The sequence below is a fragment of the Nyctereutes procyonoides genome, unplaced genomic scaffold (assembly GCF_905146905.1).
Source record: "Nyctereutes procyonoides isolate TBG_1078 unplaced genomic scaffold, NYPRO_anot_genome, whole genome shotgun sequence".
NCBI classification, from domain to species: domain Eukaryota; kingdom Metazoa; phylum Chordata; class Mammalia; order Carnivora; family Canidae; genus Nyctereutes; species Nyctereutes procyonoides.
The window spans coordinates 49884538-49903085 of NW_026575140.1; the positions used below are offsets into that span (position 1 = coordinate 49884538).

The 18548-nt window shown below is 37.6% G+C and overlaps 1 protein-coding gene across 12 annotated transcripts in view; it reads right to left on the minus strand.

Moving 5' to 3' along the window:
- The window catches only part of NCOR1 (nuclear receptor corepressor 1), a 151565-nt gene that overhangs the window by 118940 nt on the left and 14077 nt on the right, over nucleotides 1-18548 (minus strand). For all 12 annotated transcript variants that reach the window (XM_055305361.1, XM_055305363.1, XM_055305360.1 and 9 more), the window contains exons 2-3: nucleotides 13579-13756; nucleotides 3913-4046 (exon numbers count right to left, since the gene is read on the minus strand). In XM_055305361.1, the coding sequence (XP_055161336.1) occupies nucleotides 3913-4046; nucleotides 13579-13686 (242 nt within the window). In that variant the 5' untranslated portion in view covers nucleotides 13687-13756. The remainder of the gene's footprint in view (nucleotides 1-3912; nucleotides 4047-13578; nucleotides 13757-18548) is intronic.

An 18548-nucleotide genomic window follows, 5' to 3' on the forward strand; every position in this document is an offset into this window, starting at 1 on the left:
CTGAAGTTCAGTGAATATTTTATAATATATGAAATTACCTCAACTATTCTGCATCTTTTAATCTAAATATCCAAATATTCTACTTATGTGGACTAATTTTTCCAATGAAATCTAGAAAACATGATTGATGATACTGACCCAGAAATGACTCATATTTTAAAAGTACTGTTTATAAAAGGATATAGGTTTGCTTAACCAAAAAATTCCAGGAATACAGAAGTAGCAAATTGCCCCAAATCCCACCACACCGAAACAATGCCAAAATTAGTTGAATTCCATTCCCAGTCATCACTTTATTTTTATATACAGATGTGCGGATATACAGGCAAAAATAAAGTAACAAAAAGAATCACATACAATATTTTTTAAAGTGAAGATTATTTGGTTTGTTTTTATACAGGTATTAAGGGAAAAAATAAAATGAAATAAAGCTTAAAATGGAAGAACTGCTGGACTCCAGGTAAATGCTCCTTCACCATAAGAAATTAGTTCCTAAAATTAGTTCCCCCCCTAAAGGGTAAGAGGAAAACTATGAAAGGCACTAAGATGGGAATTTTTTTTATTAACTTAAGAATTCCATGTAAAAAAAAAGAATTCCATGTCAGAAGTACCAAATTACTCCAGGCACACTCTTCAAGTGTATATCTTTAAACATTCTCCCAATACCTTTTATACCTCTAGATTCCATAGTTATATCATTTTTACTTTGTCAAGATTTGCTATTGACATTCAGTTGTAATTCATCTAGATATCTCAGATGGCCTTTTTATTAAAGGAATTTGTGGCTTACTACAGTCCTTTTACCATGGCTTCCATTCTTCAGGTGGATTCCAGCACCTAGAAATTCTTCAAGAAGTTTTAGATGATCAGTGCTTTCATGACTAAGACTGTTTGCTTCTTGCTTTTGTTCTTGGACTTAAGTGGCATATAACATTCATAGACCTCAATGTCTTTTTCTCAGAACTTCGTAGATACTGCTCTGCTATCTTCTATCCTTGTAGTCATTTGAAGCCACTCTTTTTCCTCCCTATCTAGGATTTCTTTTGCTTCCTGAATTCCTGATTCTTTTACTTACCTTTGAACTTTAATAACTGAACCAGGAAAAAATAATAATAACTGAACCAGGATCTGTCTTGATGTTGATCATTCTGTGCAAGTATTCCTAGAGCAAGGTATGTCCTATCAAGGTAGAGAGTTCTTCCTTCACTTTACCAAGAAAAAAGTGTTCTTTTAAAATTATATTATTTCCTTTCCTTTACAGGTTCTCTACCTCAGAAACACATGTTCTTATGATTGTTGGATGATTTTAATTTATCCTCCATATTTACCAACTTCTTTCTTAAGATTTTGTTTGAGAGAGAAAGCAAGAGACAGCATGAATGGAAAGAGAGAGACAGAGGGAGAAGCGATTTCCTGTGGAACAAGGAGCCTGATGTGGGGCTTGATCCTAGGACCCTAACATCATGACCTGAGCCAAAGGCAGATGCCTAATCAACTGAGCCGCCCAGGTGCCCTAACAACTTCTTGCTAATTGCTTTAATGTCTATCCTTTTCTTCCACATCTACTCGATTATCTCTGGACTTTCTCGCAGGACAAGGATCTAATGTTTAGGCACACCTGTTTCATTCCTTGTTACTTATTCTGTGTATTGAATTTATAATGGTGAGCTTGGTAACACTGGAATGTCCAATCTTTCATTTTATCTAATTGGGTTGCCTTCTACTATTTTTAAAGACCTTATTATTAATTTTAAGTTCTCCTGTAGCACATAACACTTAGAGGACACATTCTTCATTTTTCATATTCTTACACATAGGGGATTTTGTTTTTGACACTCTATATTGCTTTCTTTAATTTTCTTTTCCAGGAATATATTTGCCCTCTTCACAGCATTGTTACTCTACTGCTCAAGTACCCCCATGTGCAGCCCTACCCATACTTTCTCTTTGGTGTAGAATGGTGTGTGCGGGTTTTCCTTTTGTTGGGCATTTGTCTACAGATAGAGGACTGGGTTTGGCTTTCTATATTTTTCTACAGCCTGAGGCTATGATAGGCTTTGTTGAGGATCCTGGCCCACTCTACAAGCCAGACATGTAATCAGTCCTAAGGGCCTTGGCTCATCACTTTGGAAAAAAGCTCACCATGCCTGCCCTTCCTGCAAGACAGCACAATAGAGATTGCCAAGCAAACAATTCACCACCACCACACCCTCACCATGTATATTTTTCTCAAATTAGGGAGTATTTATAAGAAATCTTGGGATTTTGGGGATCTCTGGGTGGCTTAGCGGTTTAGAGCCTGCCTTCAGCTCAGGGCGTGATCCTGGAGTCCTGGGATTGAGTCCCACATCAGGCTCCCTGCACAGAGCCTGCTTCTCCCTCTGCCTGTGTCTCTGCCTCTTTCTCTGTCTCTCATGAATAAATAAATAAAATCTTAAAAAAAAAAAAAAAGAAATCTTAGCATTTTACTGACCCTTTTTCTTTAACACTGCTTCTTTGAAACTAGAAGTAGGAACCAGGAGGCCAAGTCATGCAAGATTCTTCTAAGTCCTATCTTGAAGGCTACTTTTCCAAGTTTATGGCAGTGGCTATAAGCCTTTCCTTCTTTAAACGGCGTAATTTTTAGCCCTTTTTCAAAGAGCTATTTTTGTATATTTGCAAGATATTATGGAGGAGAGTGATCTGAATTCTCTCCACAACCTTGACCAAGAAATTATTGTTTATAATAATTTTAAACACAGCCAAACAATTTCAATCTTTTTATCTTTTTCAAACCTAAACAGTAAACATATTTTTAAAATAGAAAATCAGGTTCTTTATAAAATTGCTAAAACAAGAAAGCCAAAAAGGAGATTTAATAAAAGTAGTTATTATAATTCAAAATGCTTCAGATTAAGAGAATGGGATAAGAGAGAGCAGAGATAGTAAAGACACTGGGAAAAATGAATGCCTACCACGAACAGGGCCAATGTTACCTGATCTAATACTATCCTTTGAGGATATTGCCATTACTATTCTCATTATCACAAGTGAGAAAACTAAGGTTTAAGGAGTCTGAATCAGTAATTTGCAACTCTAACTGCAAATGAGAATGACTAGGAAACTCTAGACATACACGAATGCCTGGGCCAATCCCAGGAACTGATTTAATTCATCTGAGATGGGGCTGAGGCACAAGTTTAAAAACCTAGGTGGTTCGGGATGCCTGGGTGGCTCAGTGGTTGAGCATTTGCCTTTGGCTCAGGGCGTGATCCGAGGTCCTGGGATCAGGTCCCCTATCGGGCTCCCCACAGGGAGCATGCTTCTGTCTCTGCCTCTCTCTCTCTCTCTCATTCATGAATGCCCAATAAATAAAATCTTAAAAAAAAAAAAAAGAACCAAGGTGGTTCTAACATGCAGCCTAAATTAAGAACACCAGTTTATACAAGTGACTAAGGCTACAAGCTGATCAGGATTGGACCTATGTCTACCTGACTTCCTACTACACAGCAGAACTGTGAACTCGGGAAACAAGTTCTAAGAGTTTTTAACTGTTATGATAAGTACTCCAAAAGATCAACCAACATTGGGCAGCCCTGGTGGCGCAGCGGTTTAGTGCCTCCTGAAGCCCGGGGTGTGATCCTAGGGACCCCGGATCGAGTCCCACGTCAGGCTCCCTGCATGGAGCCTGCTTCTCCCTCTGCCTGTGTCTCTGCCCCTCTCTCTCAAACTGTGTGTCTCTCATGAATAAATAAATAAAATCTTAAAAAAAATAAAAGATCAACCAACATAAAAGACTGAAATTATTAACAATAAATGACCCCTCATGACTTGGTTATAAAACTATAAAATTAAATTCAATGGCATACTTGTGAAGTACACACACACTTGAGAAGTTCCATCCTAGATGGAAACACAAAAGGACCCCATTACCTGTCAGAACCCGGGTGAAATTCTGAAAGCAGGGAAGGCCGTCTGCGAAGCTGCTGTTGCTGCTGCTGTTGCAGGAGCTGTGATGCCTGGCTGACTTCAAGATGAGAAGAACGATAATCAGGGACTGCAAATTCCTAGTATTAAAAGAATCACAGATTACTTATTAGCCAAAAAGTCAAAAACATCATGAAATTAAACCACGTATAAATGCACAGAGGCAGTTATGGGCCACTAAGCATGGAAAGAAACAGCAATGATGATTTCTATCCTTCACTGATCTAATTCTTCCCCATCAACCTAAAACAATCAACATTTTAACTGTGTATCATTCAAAAGAATTCAATTTGACTATATTTGACTCATTCTCCTAATAACATGCATTACAGTAACTCCCCATCTATATTATTCAAGCAGTAAGATCTCAAACTCAAGTGTTCAACATGAAATCCTAAAAAACAAACAAACAAAAAAGAAATCCTAAAAAACAGTCCAACCTTAAATTCAAAATGGGTGAGCTGGAAGGCCACAGAAGTCATTTAGTTAAATACATGTATATTTACAAACGAAGAGACAGAAGTCCAGAGACTCAACCTGCTAGCTAAGAGTAATGCTAGTAATGCTACTTTTAACTTTTCATTGAAAAGAGAAAAAGCTCCTTTTCAAAAGAGATTAATGCTAACAATCACGGTTATACCTAGAACTGTCAACCCAGGAATTCCACTCCTACCTATATACACAAGGTAATTTAAAGCATATGTCCACACACAAAACTTAGTACACAAATTTTCAAAGCAGTGTTATTCACAATAGCCAAAATGTAGAAAGAATCCAAATGCCCAGTGACTCAAGAATGGATAAACAAAACAAGCTGTATCTATACACTGGAATGCTATTCAATCATAACGAGGAATGAAGTACTGATACATAGTACAACCTAGACGAACCTGGAAAACATAATGTTAAGCTAACTAAAAACAGACATAAGGGCCACATGTTTTATGATTCCAGTTATATAAATGTCTATAAGAAACAAATCAACAGAGACAGAAAGCAGATTAGTGGTTGCCAGGGAACTGATAGGAAAGGGGAATTAGGATGAACTAGTATAAGGTATGGGTTTCATTCTGGGTGGCATAAAAGTTCTGGAATTAGATGGTAATGGATGCCCAACTCTGAATATACTAAAACTATTATATTATACACTTTAAGATGGTGAGTGTTATGTTATATGAATTGTATGTCAACAAAAAGCATTTTAAATCATGAATAGATCAAATTGAGCAATCCAGACTGAAACATGGAATAGATAAGAAGTCCAGAGCTCTTCACGGTAAGCAGATAAAACATAATTCTTACCTAGTCTAAGAAAAAATATCAAATAGAAAGTTGAAAATATAATCAAGAAACACTAAAGTCAGAGCCACTTTTAAAAAGGCACAACTCGGGATCCCTGGGTGGCGCAGCGGTTTGGCACCTGCCTTTGGCCCAGGGCGAGATCCTGGAGACCCGGGATCGAATCCCACGTCGGGCTCCCGGTGCATGGAGCCTGCTTCTCCCTCTGCCTGTGTCTCTGCCTCTCTCTCTCTGTGACTATCATAAATAAATAAAAATTTAAAAAACAAACAAACAAACAAACAAACAAATAAATAAATAAATAAAAAAGGCACAACTCACTCAAAAATAATTTACATCCAAAGAAACAGATAAAAGACTAAAAGTAAAAAAGACACAAAAGTATAAACGATATCCTCAAAAAAGGGACCGAACAGCAGTCAAAGAAATTAAAAAACTAATCAGTGAGATTAGACAATAGAACAGAACAGGTGAAGAGCAAATGAAAGCAAAGACAGAACAGAGAGGCATTCTCTTGGAACACAGCAAGGCACAAAGCTAGGGAAGTTAGAGAAGGAAAGTTAAAACCTCCAAGGTTAAAAGTTCCAACCTCCAATACCTACAGGTGAGAAGCAATATTCTAAGAAATAACAGAACAGCATTTCTCAGAAGTTAAAAAAGACAAAGCCCTTGGACTTAAAAGGACCTAAAAGTTGGGCATAGTTTAAAAATTAATCCATCACACTGGATGGACATATCAAAAACTTCAGATAAGCAAAGATAAAGAGAAAACTTGGTATCATGAGAAACAGGAAATAGGTTTCCTACAAAGTAACAAAGATCATAATAAAAAGTCTCATTAGTGACACAGTATAGAAGTAAACATGAGCAGCCTGGGTGGTTCAGCGGTTTAGCGCCACCTTTAGCCCAGGGCCTGATCCTGGAGACCTGGGATCGAGTCCCACGTCAGGCTCCCTGCATGGAGCCTGCTTCCCCCTCTGCCTGTGTCTCTGTCTCTCTCTCTCTCTGTGTGTCTCTCATGAATAAATAAAATCTTTAAAAAAAAAAAAAAAAGGAAACAGACAGGGATGCCTGGGTAGCTCAGCAATTTGGCGCCTGCCTTCCACCCAGGACTTGATCCTGCAGTCCTGGGATCTAGTCCTACATCGGGCTCCCTGCATGGAGCCTGCTTCTCCCTTGGCCTGTGTCTCTGCCTCTCTCTTTCTCTGTGTCTCTCATGAATAAATAAATAAAATCTTTTTAAAAAATACAAAAAAAAAAAAAAAGAGAGAGAGAGACAAATAACAAATTCTAAGTTCAGAGAAAAAGAACTTTGAACCTACAAATTCAACAACCAAACCATCTCAAATTTTAGGATTATGAACTTTTCAGAATTCAAGAACTCAGAAAATTTACCAACCACAGACTCTCTCTGAAAGGATTTCTAAAGAATATATCCAACAAGACAAATTAAGAGTAAGGAGTGAAATAAAGAACAGTGCCCTTCAGGTTCCAGGTAGGAGTACATAACTGTCCAAAATTACATTCTCACAGTAAACAGCCAAAAATTTGGGCAAAACATAGTAACTTAAAAAACAAAACAAAACAAAACAAAAAACAAAAACATAATAACTATCTTCAGGACTCCACAGGACTCGATCTCTGAGAAAAAAAATCACACAAATGGGGTAAATCCTACTGTACTCCAGGCTTTCTGCTTCGAGGCAAATCTCCACATTGCATCCCTGGGAAGGGAACCCAAATGGTGCCCATAATCTTGTTCATTAAAGAAGCAACCATACTAGTTTGATATAAAGCCATATGGACAGGATTTCTGGAGACTGAGTGGCGGGAATTACATAAAGATTTCCCAAAATGTGAATTTGGGTTCTCCTAAGTTATTGGCTAAACTCCAATCTGCAAATGCATAGGGGAGAGCACAGCCCAGTCTTAAACATCACTGGTTGTTCTTAGAAAGAATAATTCGGAGGAACTCTGAAATAAACAGTTCCCAGAGCTTATACAGCGCCAGAACTCAATCAAATTTCCTCCCGCCAGAGGGAAGAAACCTCAATGAATACATCAAATAATCACTAAATACCCCAGAAGAGACAAGTTCAGAAGCGGTGAACAAATAAGACTTAGAATAAAGAGTACTCTAGACTTGCCCTCAGACAGTTTAAAAATAAACCTCAAAAGTAATTTAACTGCCTACCAGAAGGAATCCAATTCTCTTTAAAGGAACACAACAAAAGGCAGTATCAAAAATGTGTAAAATTCACAATGTTCATATTCTACTGAAAAATGAAAACTCCGGGGATGCCTGGGTGGCTCAGTGGTTGAGCGTCTGCCTTTGGCTCAGGGTGGGATCCTGGAGTCTGGGGATGGAGTCCCACACTGGGCTTCCTGCAAGGAGCCTGCTTCTCCCTGTGCCTATGTCTCTGCCTCCCTCTCTGTGTCTCTCATGAATAAATAAAATTTTAAAAAAACAAAAATTAAAAAAAAATGAAAACTCCAATGTCTGTAATGAAAATTTCACTGGATAAAATTAACAATAGGTTGGAAACTGTAGAAGAAAAACATAGAAAAAATAAAACGAACAGAGGTCCAGTGACCTGTCGAATAATATAAAATAGGAGTAATTGGCATTTCAAAAACAAAAACAAAAAACTAGGGGAATAGAAGACAGAAAACCGTATCTGAAGAAAGAATGGCTGAATTGCCCAAATTTATGAAAATTATAAATCCATAGAAGCATGAAGTTCAGTAAATGCCAAAGACAGTTAACACATGTATTTAAAAAGCCCAACAAAGGCACATCATAATTAGATTACTGAAAACCAGTAATAATGAGAAAAATCTTGAAAGTAACCAAAGAAGGGGAAAGATACTTATATATACATAAAAAGATAATAACCAAAAACAGATGCCTGGATGGCTCAGTCAGTTAGGTATCTGCTTTTGGCTCAGGGCATGATCCTGGTCCTGGGATCGAGTACCACATCAGGTTCCCTACGGGGAGCCTGCTTCTCCCTCTGCCTATGTCTCTTCCTCTCTCTCTCTGTGTCTCTCATTAATAAATAAAATCTTTAAGTAAATAAATAAATAAAATGTAAAAAAAAAAAAAGGCATAACCAAAGATTTCTGGTCAGAAATCATACAAGCCAGAATACAACAAATGGTATCTTTTAAAGTACAGAAAGAAAATAACCATCAGCTTAGAATTCTGTATCAAGTAAAATATTCTTTAAAATTAAAACTGAAATAAACTTTTTCAGATAAATAAAAACTGAAGAGTTCACTGCTAAAAGACCTACACTAAATAAATAAATAAATAAATAAATAAATAAATAAATAGCCTACACTAAGAGAAATGACACTGTTCAAGCAAAAAGAAAACAGTATCAAAAGGAAACTTGAATACACACAGAGCATTGAAAGATTCCAGAAATGTTATATCTGTGGGCAATTAGAGAAGGAAGAATATGGAGCAGAAATTAATAAAATAGAAAAAAATAGTGAAAATGGATGAAACCAAAGCCAGTTATTCTCAGAAAAGAATCAATTAAATCGATAAACCTCTAGGCTAGACTAATAAAATATGAAGAATGATATCACAACAGATCTCAAAGACATTGAGAAGATAAAAGGTACAACAACTTATTAATTTAACATATTGACGGGATCCCTGGGTGGCGCAGCAGTTTGGCGCCTGCCTTTGGCCCAGGGCGCCATCCTAGAGACCCGGGATCGAATCCCACATCGGGCTCCTGGTGCATGGAGCCTGCTTCTCCCTCTGCCTATGTCTCTGCCTCTCTCTCTCTCTCTCTCTCTCTCTCTAAGTAAATAAATAAAAAATTAAAAAAAAAATAATTTAACATATTGAACAACAAAACTCACCCAGACTGACTCAAGAAAAAAACAAAAGAATCCAAATATAACTATTAAAGAACCTGAACTTGCAGCACCTGGGTGGCTCAGTGGTTGAGCATCTGCCTTTGGCGTTGGTTGTGATCCTGAGGTCCTGGGACTGAGTCCCCCATCAGCTCCCTGCAAGGAGCCTACTTCTCCCTTTGCCTGTGTCTCTGCCTCTCTCCGTGTGTCACTCATGAATAAATAAATAAAAAGAACGAAGCAGGGATCCTTGGGTGGCGCAGCGGTTTAACGCCTGCCTTTGGCCCAGGGCGCGATCCTGGAGACCCAGGATCGAATCCCACGTCGGGCTCCCGGTGCATGGAGCCTGCTTCTCCCTCTGCCTGTGTCTCTGCCTCTCTCTCTCTGTGTGTGTGACTATCATAAATAAATAAAAATTAAAAAAAAAAAACGAAGCAACTCACAATTTCAATTCTTTACACAAAAGAAATTCTAGACCCTCATGATTTCACTGAAAAATTCTATCAAACTTCTTAAGAAGAAAAAATACTAATCCTACACAAACTCTAAGAAAATACAGGAGATGGGAACACTTCCCAAGCTAACAAAATTCTTTTTTTTTCATTGAAGCCTAATCAGCATACAATGTTAGATTAGTTTCAGGGGTACAACATATTGATTTGACAATTCTAGACATTACTCAATGCTTCCTATGATAAATGCAGTCACTAGCTGCTAACAACATTCCTAATAGTCAAAGACTAAATACCTTCCTCTTAAGATCAGAAACAAGTCAAGGGTGTCTACTCTTACCTCTTCAACACTTTTACAAGCAATTAAAGCCAGTATAATTAGGAAGAAAGAAAAAAAGGTATCCAGTTTAGAAAGGTACAGGCCAAACTGTCTTTATTCTCAGATTACAGGTTCACCTACATAGAAAATCTTGGGGAGGGGCACCTGGGTGGCTTAGTTGGTTAAGCATATGCCTTTGTCTCAGGTCATGATCCGGGGGTCCTGGGATAGAGCCCCATGTTAGGCTCCCTGCTCACCGAGGAGTCTGTTTCTCTCTCTCCTTCTGCGATTCGTGCTTTTTCTCTCTCTCATTTTTAGTATATGTGCCGCCAAAGCAAGCAAAGCATTTTTATTCTCTCTCTCAAATAAAATTTTAAAAAAAGAAAAAATCTTGTGAAATCTATAATAAAGCAACTAGAAGTAACAAGGTTGCAGGATACAAGACCAATAGACATAGTAGCAACGAACTGAAAACTGAAATTTCAAAAGCAATACATTTATAATTGCATCAGAAATATGAAAATTGGGGTGCCTGGGTGACTCAGTTAAGTGTCTGCCTTTGGCTCAGGTCATGATCTCGGGGTCCTGGATCAAGCCCTGTGTGAGGCTCTCAGCTCTATGGGGACTCTGCTTCTCTCTCCCTCTGCTCCTCCCCCTATTCTTGCTTACTCCCCTTCTAACAAATAAAATCTTTAAAAATATATATAAAATATTTAGGAACAAATGTGACAAAAGATGTAAATGACCTGAGCACTAAAAACTACAAAACATTACTGAGAAAAATTAATGAAGACCAAAATAAATGGAGAGTTACACTATGTTCATGGACCAGAAAAATCAAAGTTGTTAAGATGTCAATTCTCTCCCAAATTTATCCCTAGGCTCAATACAAATCCAATCAAAATCCCAGCAAAGGGTACCTGGGTGGTGCAGTCTGTTAAGCATCTGCCTCTTGGTTTTGGCTCAGGTTGTGATCTCAGGGTCATGAGAATGAGCCCTGCAACAGGCTCTGTGCTGAGCAGAGAGTCTGCTTGTGATTCTCTCCCCTCTCCCCCTTTGAAATAAAAATAAATCTTTAAAAAAAAAAAAGGCAAGTTGTTTTGTAGAAACAGAGAAGTTGATTTAAAATGTATGTAGAAATGTTAAATTAGAATATTCAAAACGATTCAGAAAAGAATCACACTACTGAATTTCAACTTATTATAAAGCTGTGTTAAGATAATATGAAGTGCTTCATTAAAAGACTACATGTCTGTTTTTTTTTTTAATTTTTATTTATTTATGATAGTCACACACACACAGAGAGAGAGAGAGAGAGAGAGAGAGAGAGGCAGAGACATAGGCAGAGGGAGAAGCAGGCTCCATGCACCGGGAGCCCGACGTGGGATTCGATCCCGGGTCTCCAGGATCGCGCCCTGGGCCAAAGGCAGGCGCCAAACCGATGAGCCACCCAGGGATCCCTACATGTCTGTTTATAAAGAAAATAACATAGATGTGAGGTAAAGATACAAAAAATACATCAATAGAACAGTATAGAGAAAACAGAAATAGACTTGCACATATATGGTCAACTGATTTTCGTTGAAAAATTGCCAAAACAATTCAGCAGGGAAAGAAGAATCTTTTTAACAAATGGTTCCTACAACAATTGGATAGCCGTATGCAAAACAATAACCTCAACTATTACCTCACATTATAAACAAAATTTAATTCAAAGTAAGTGACAGACATAAACGTAAAACCTAGAACTATAAAACTTAAAGACGAAAACGTAGGAGAAAGTCTTAGTGACCTGGAGTTTGGCAAAAACTTTTTTTTTTTAATAGTGAAAGGGAATAAAGGGGAAAGGAGAAAAAATAAGTGGGAAATATCAGAAAGGGAGACAGAACATGAAAGACTCCTAATTCTGGGAAACAAACTGGGGGTGGTGGAAGGGGAGGTGGGTGGGGGGTGGGGGTGACAGGGTGGCGGGCACTGAGGTGGGCACTTGACAGGATGAGCACTGGGTGTTATTCTGTATGTTGACAAATTGAACATCAATAAAAAATAAATTTATTAAAAAATTAAAAATAAAATAAATAAAAACTTTTTTTTTTTAAGATTTTATTTATTTCATGAGGGAGACAGAGAGAGAGGCAGAGACACAGGCAGAGGGAGAAGCATGCTCCCTCTGGGGAGCCTGATGCAAGACTTGATCCCAGGACCCCGGGATCACGATCTGAGCCAAAGGCAGACCCTCAACCACTGAGCCACCCAGGCATCCCTGGCAAAAATTTCTTAAATATGACACAAAACGCAAGAAATATAAAGATAAAAATTAATAAACTAGACTTGACAAAAATTAAAAACACATGCTCTCCAACAATACAGTTAAAATAAAGCAATACTTCTTTATAAAACCTAGGTAAAATAAACACACAGATACAGGTTTTTGAAATAATTTTATTTAGAATAACCAAAAACTGGAATAGGTAACTAGATAAACTGTGGTATATCCATACCCAACAATTAAAAGAAATTACTAAGATGCACCAGAACATGAATAAATCTCAAAAATATTATGGGAAGCAAAAGAAGCCACAAAAAAGTGTTCATATAAAACTCAAAACAAATATAATCTGTTATGACAAAAAGCAGAGCAGTGGTTTCCTGGGAGCTGAGGTTTGTGGAAAGTAGAGAAGGAAGACTGACCCAGATGGAGTACAAGGGATGGGGTGATAGAAATACTCTATATCGTCATTCTGGTGATGGTTTTTTGATATATGAAACTGACAAAATGTATACACATAATAAAATTTTATTATATGTAAACTAAAAGTCTATAAAACAAAACAAAACAACAACAACAAAAAAAAGAAACAGCAACAAAACTCTAGGAAATCAGTATTCAGACAAGGAACATGGATGGAGAGAGGGCAACACAACCAAAATTCAACACCCAATTATGATAAAATTCAACACCGGATCTAGCAATAGAAAGTAACTTCTTTAAATGAAAAAGGCCATCTATAAAAACATGCAACTAACATGGAACAAGGTAACAGTGTCCATTCTCACTCCATAATCAAGATCACACTCAAAGCAGTCTTCAGTAGTACTGAACTATATTTTGCTGGAAAATTTGCTTTCTTTTTCTTTAAGATCACCATTTTATCCATCCCTTCCCTTTTCTCTTCAAACCTCTTACACTCCTGTCTCCAGCTCGCTCTGAGCTAATCATAACTTCATCTCCTATTTTATTTTTCACAAGGTAAATCAGCATACAAACTCTTTCATCTGCCTGCCATCAACCTCTCAAAAAGGCACAGGCTCTATCCTGGCCATCATTCAAGAGAGACCAAGTTAACTGGCCAGCTTAATACTCAACCAGAACCTGGAGTAATAAACGTAAGTCTTAACCTAGAAACCCTAGACAATTGGTATTTTTCTATCAAAAACTCCTACAAACAAAACCAGACATGTTCACCCCCTGAAATCTGGCACAAAGCCATACTAAGTAAGACAAAGATAATTAATCCCCAACCTCCGGCTCCCATCTTTGAGAATGGTTCTTGCCATGTAAAATATATAGATATAACAATTACATTTGGTTTCTAACAAATGTATTAAATAGGAAAGCAAAACACACACCAACACAACTTGTGCAACTGCATAATATTTGTTCCTTACCTGCTGGTGACGCGTGCTGGGAAAGGTGTACTGAACAGAGTGGGGAGGATAACGACTTTGTTCTGTGCTGAATGCTCCTTGGTTGGGAGGATAACCTGAACTTGACATTATCAGTAAAGAAGTCCTCACCAGGCTGTGAGATCAAGTCCAACAAACAATCATGTTTCTAGGAAACCACCTAAACAGGATGGGGAAAAAATAGAAATGATAAGAACTAAAGCACCAGGTGTACTTCTAATAAATTATAACTATAGCTGCATAAATAAAACCACAATTACCAGTAAAAGCTTTCTCTCATGTATTTACTTAATAGAAGTTATTGAGGTTTGAAAAACATTAATGTGTCATTTCTTGTAGACTTCAAAAAGGTTCTTTAATATATCACAAACAACAATATCAGTAGTTATAGAAAGTAAAAAGAAGGATATAAAATCTTAGCATGGGACCTGGCACATGGCAAATGCTCAACAAATGTCCTTTTTTCTTTGGGTAAATGTCTGATAACCAAATGTTATATACTACAGAAACAAAAACCTACAGTTGTAAAAAAAAAAAAAAAAACCTACAGTTGTAAGTTTGGGGGTTGTAGACAAAAAGTCAATTGTTAAAAAGATTCAAGGGTATTACAAGGTAAGCATTTGTGCAGAGGAAATAGTATCTTAATTAAAAAATTGTGCCCCCAAAATAACAGCCTAAAAAGACATTCAGGATGAGAAAGCACTCAAGGGGGAACAAAGTGAGCTTATTACTTCAAGGAAAACAACTGCCAGTATTTGTGGAAATTAGGATTTTGGAAAAACTTTTATCTGCTTGCATGAACTTGACAGCTTCCCCGTATTTAAAGACTTTTCTGGCAAGACTGGTGGTGATACTAACAAGTGTGAGTTTCTGATAATATTGCATAATGAAATATGTCAACATTTGAAATATCTGTTTAATTCCATAAACCAGTATTTTCCAAATGACCAATACACAATGTTACAAAATCATTCATGAATGTAATATTTAAAGTACAAGACAATCCAATAAATGTTTAATGTGATAGAATATGAAAAGTTCATTGATATGGTTTGAGATCCTACACAGAATGAATCTTTCAAAAATTGCCACTTGTCTAGTTTGGGTATGGTATCAAAGAATAACTACAATTATCTAAAAAGGCTATTAAAATACCCCCTCTCTTTTCCAAATACATATCTGCATGAGATCAGCTTTTCTTCATAAACTTCAATCAAAACAATATATTGCAAGACTGAATGCAAAAGCAGATTTGAGAATAAAGCTATCTGTAAGCCAGATATCAAAGAGGTTTGCAAAGATGTAAAACAATGCCACTCTTCTCATGGTTTTGTTTTATTCCAGAAAAGTTACTTATAAAAATGTCATTTATATTAGCATAGTTTATATTATTTTTACATGAATTAGTATCTTTAAAATGTCCTTTGTAGTATCTAATATTGTAAATATCAACATACCTAACCCACATAAGCAAAAGCTCTTTGGAGTCCTAAATAATTTTAAGGGTATAAAGGATATTTTCTTATGATTTATTTATTTATTTATTTATTTGAGAGAGAAGGGGAGCAGGAGGAGGGGCAGAAGGAGAATGGGTACCCTGATGTGGGGCTCCATCCCAAGACTCCGGGATCATGACCTGAGCTGAAGGCAGATATTTTAATGGACTGAGCCATGCAGGTGGCCCCTAAAGGATTCTTGAGACCCAAAAGTTTGATGACCACTGGCCTAGAGAATTAAGTCACCTTTAGATCGACAATCATTAATGACCTAGAGAGGCCAGTCACACCCAGGTCCATGCACACACTCCTGGAGAATCTGCCCCTAGTTAAGCTGAGGCTTTGAAGCAATATTTATATCAAGTGAACTCCCCTGGTGCACAAGGGATGTACCACTTAGATCCCTCTCTAAGAATGTGGAATTGAGAACTGGCAGCTATAGAGAACTGAGTTGCAAAGCGGCCAGAGTAGGAGTCAAGGTGAGCCAAAGCATGTGCCAGAAAGATTACAGATGGAGTAGAGAATGCCAGTCTAGATACAGGCTAGAGTAGACTTGCAGAGACAAGTGGAGCCAAGAAACCTTGCAGGCCCCAGAGACACAGCAGCACCCGCCTTGGCTCCTTAGTCTTTGCTCCAGGGTCAGTTCCCATGAGAAGCTGCTATACTCCTTTCCTTGACCTTGGATACATAGTCTTACAGTAAATCCTCCTTTACTTAATATAGATAAGTAAGTTTTTATTTCTTAGAATCAGAGCTCAAGTTAAATCCTAAAATAACTATACAAACTTGGAAAAAAACCAAATGTCATGTCCATCGAGTAATGAATGGATAACCAAAATCAGGTATATCCATACAAGGGAAACTTATGCCACCAAAAAAAAAAAATGAAGTACTGATACACAGTACAACTTAGACAAACTGAAAACATTATGCAAAAGTAAAAGAAGCCAATCATAAAAGTCCACACTTTGTGTGATTCCTTTCATCTGAAAGCCCAGAATAGGCAAAGCTATAGGACAGAAAATAGATGAATGGCTGCTTAGGGATGGTAGGATAGGGATGGAGGAATAACAAGTAATGGGCAAGGTATATGGGGCTTCTTTTGTTTTTACTGCAGTAGAATATACAGAAACTTTACCCTTTTAAGGGTATAACTGTGAGGCATCATTTATATTCACATTGTCATACAACTATCAGCACCATCCATCTTCAGAACTTGTTCATCTTCCCCAACTAGAATTCTATATCCATTTCACACTAACTGCTCATTCCCCCTCCCATCTGCCCCTGGCAACTACCATTCTACTTTCTGTCTCCACGAATTAGACGATGCTAGGAAACCTCATATAAGTGGAATTAAACAATATCTGTCCATCTGTGATTGGAAAATTTCACTTAGCACAATGTCCCCAAGGTTTATACAAGTGGCACCATATATCAAAATTATCTACCTTTTTAGGGGTGAATAATAATATTCCATTGTATTGGAGTTTCTTTTTGAGGTGATAAAAATGTTCTAAAATTGACTGTAATGATGTTTGCACATATCTCTAAATATACTAAAAACCACTGAATCGTGTACCTTAAATGGATGAATTGCATGATACGTGAATTGTATCTTAATAAACCTGTTTTTTAAAAATTACCAATCCAAAAACAAACAAAACTATACAAAGCAACCACAAGGTTTAAAAATGATTACTCAGGGGTGGCTGGTGGGATCAGTCAGAAGACCAAGTGATTCCTGATCTTTGAGTTTTGAGTTTGAGCCCCACATTAGGTATAGAGATTACAAAAACAAAAACAAAACAAATTTAAAGTTTAAATAAAAGTAAAAATGAGCCTGGTTACTTCCCCCGCTGGACTTGTCCCACCGTTCCGTCCGCGGGGCTGGCGCTTTCTGAGAAATGGGACGGGGGCGGGAGGAGCGGGCTAAAAAAAAAAAAATGATTGTGTAGCAGTCCAAGTTATTAACATATGCCACATTCATGGATTCTAATACCCACATATGTCCATATCTTAATTACTCTAAAGTCAATATGCATCCTACAATCAATGGCATTTTATAGTGTAACTAGCAGTATTTTTTCTTTATTCTTAGTGATAAATAACATTATCTTAAAAGCAAAGACACCTTTTTGCTGAGATACAGTACTGGAGACTACATCCAATAAGTCTGGTTTCTGCCTAAATTTTCCTACGGAGAGTTCACATTACAGAAATTACTATCGCTTTTTTTCCCTTTAATTTGTTCCTGGACTCTTAAGATAAAATTTTTTTAAAAACTGGGGCACCGGGGATCCCTGGGTGGCTCAGTGGTTTGGCGCCTGCCTTTGGCCAGGGCGCATCCGGGAGTCCCGGGATCAAGTCCCACGTCGGGCTCCCTGCATGGAGCCTGCTTCTCCCTCTGCCTGTGTCTCTGCCTCTCTCTCTCTCTCTCTCTCTCTCTCTGTCTATCATAAATGAATAAAAAAAATTATATACACACCAGTAGTCTGTAAAAGAGTGTTTTGGGGGGGGGCACCTGGGTGAGGGCTCAATAGGTAGAGCATCTGTCTTCAGCTCAGGTCATGATCTCAGGATACAGCCCGGAGTCAGGCTCCCTGCTCACCTGCTCACTGGGGAGTCTGCTTCTCCCTCTCCCTCTACTCCGCTCCCTCTCCCAGCTCATGCTCTCTCTCAAATAAATAAAATCTTTAAGAAGAATGGCAATATACACCATGAGCCTTGAAAATACACATATCCTCTACCATAGCAATTCTACTTCTAGGAATTCATTTGATTATTCACTACAGAGATACCCAAAGATGAATGCCTGAGAACGTTCCTCAAGGAATTGTCCTAAACATCCAATACATTAGCTTAGAAAATAGTTTTTTAAAAGATTTAGCTAATGGGAAATTTTATGTAGAGTATATCACAGAAAGTCCACATATGTGAGAACATTTTGTCTTATAAATGTTTGTATATAACATTTCTATCCAATTTTTCAAGTGTCTATCATATCTTCACAAGATTTTAAAAACCAAAGGCAGAAATATCATATATTCAACAAATATCTATTGAGGAGTACACTACTATGTGCCAGCATGGTTCTCCATCCTGGCATAGAACGGTGACTAAGATAGGCCATCTTATTGTGAAATGACATAGACAATAAATAATCACGAGATAGTATGATGAAGTGCTATAGACAAAACAGGACGGGAGAGAAGGGATAAGGGAGACATTTCTGATGGGGTCATCAGAGAAAGCCAATCTCAGCTAGGATGACCCTATGCCCTGATTTCCTGAAACAGACCCAACTTACAGCTATTGGCCCAGTGCAATTATTAATTATGCTCCATTTCCTTCTCAAAACTGTCCCAGTTTGGGTATCAAATTATATTCTAAGATGACTTTTGAGGCAAAGCTTGGAAGAGGAGAAGGAAGAGCTAGCTAGCCTGGAAGGGACAA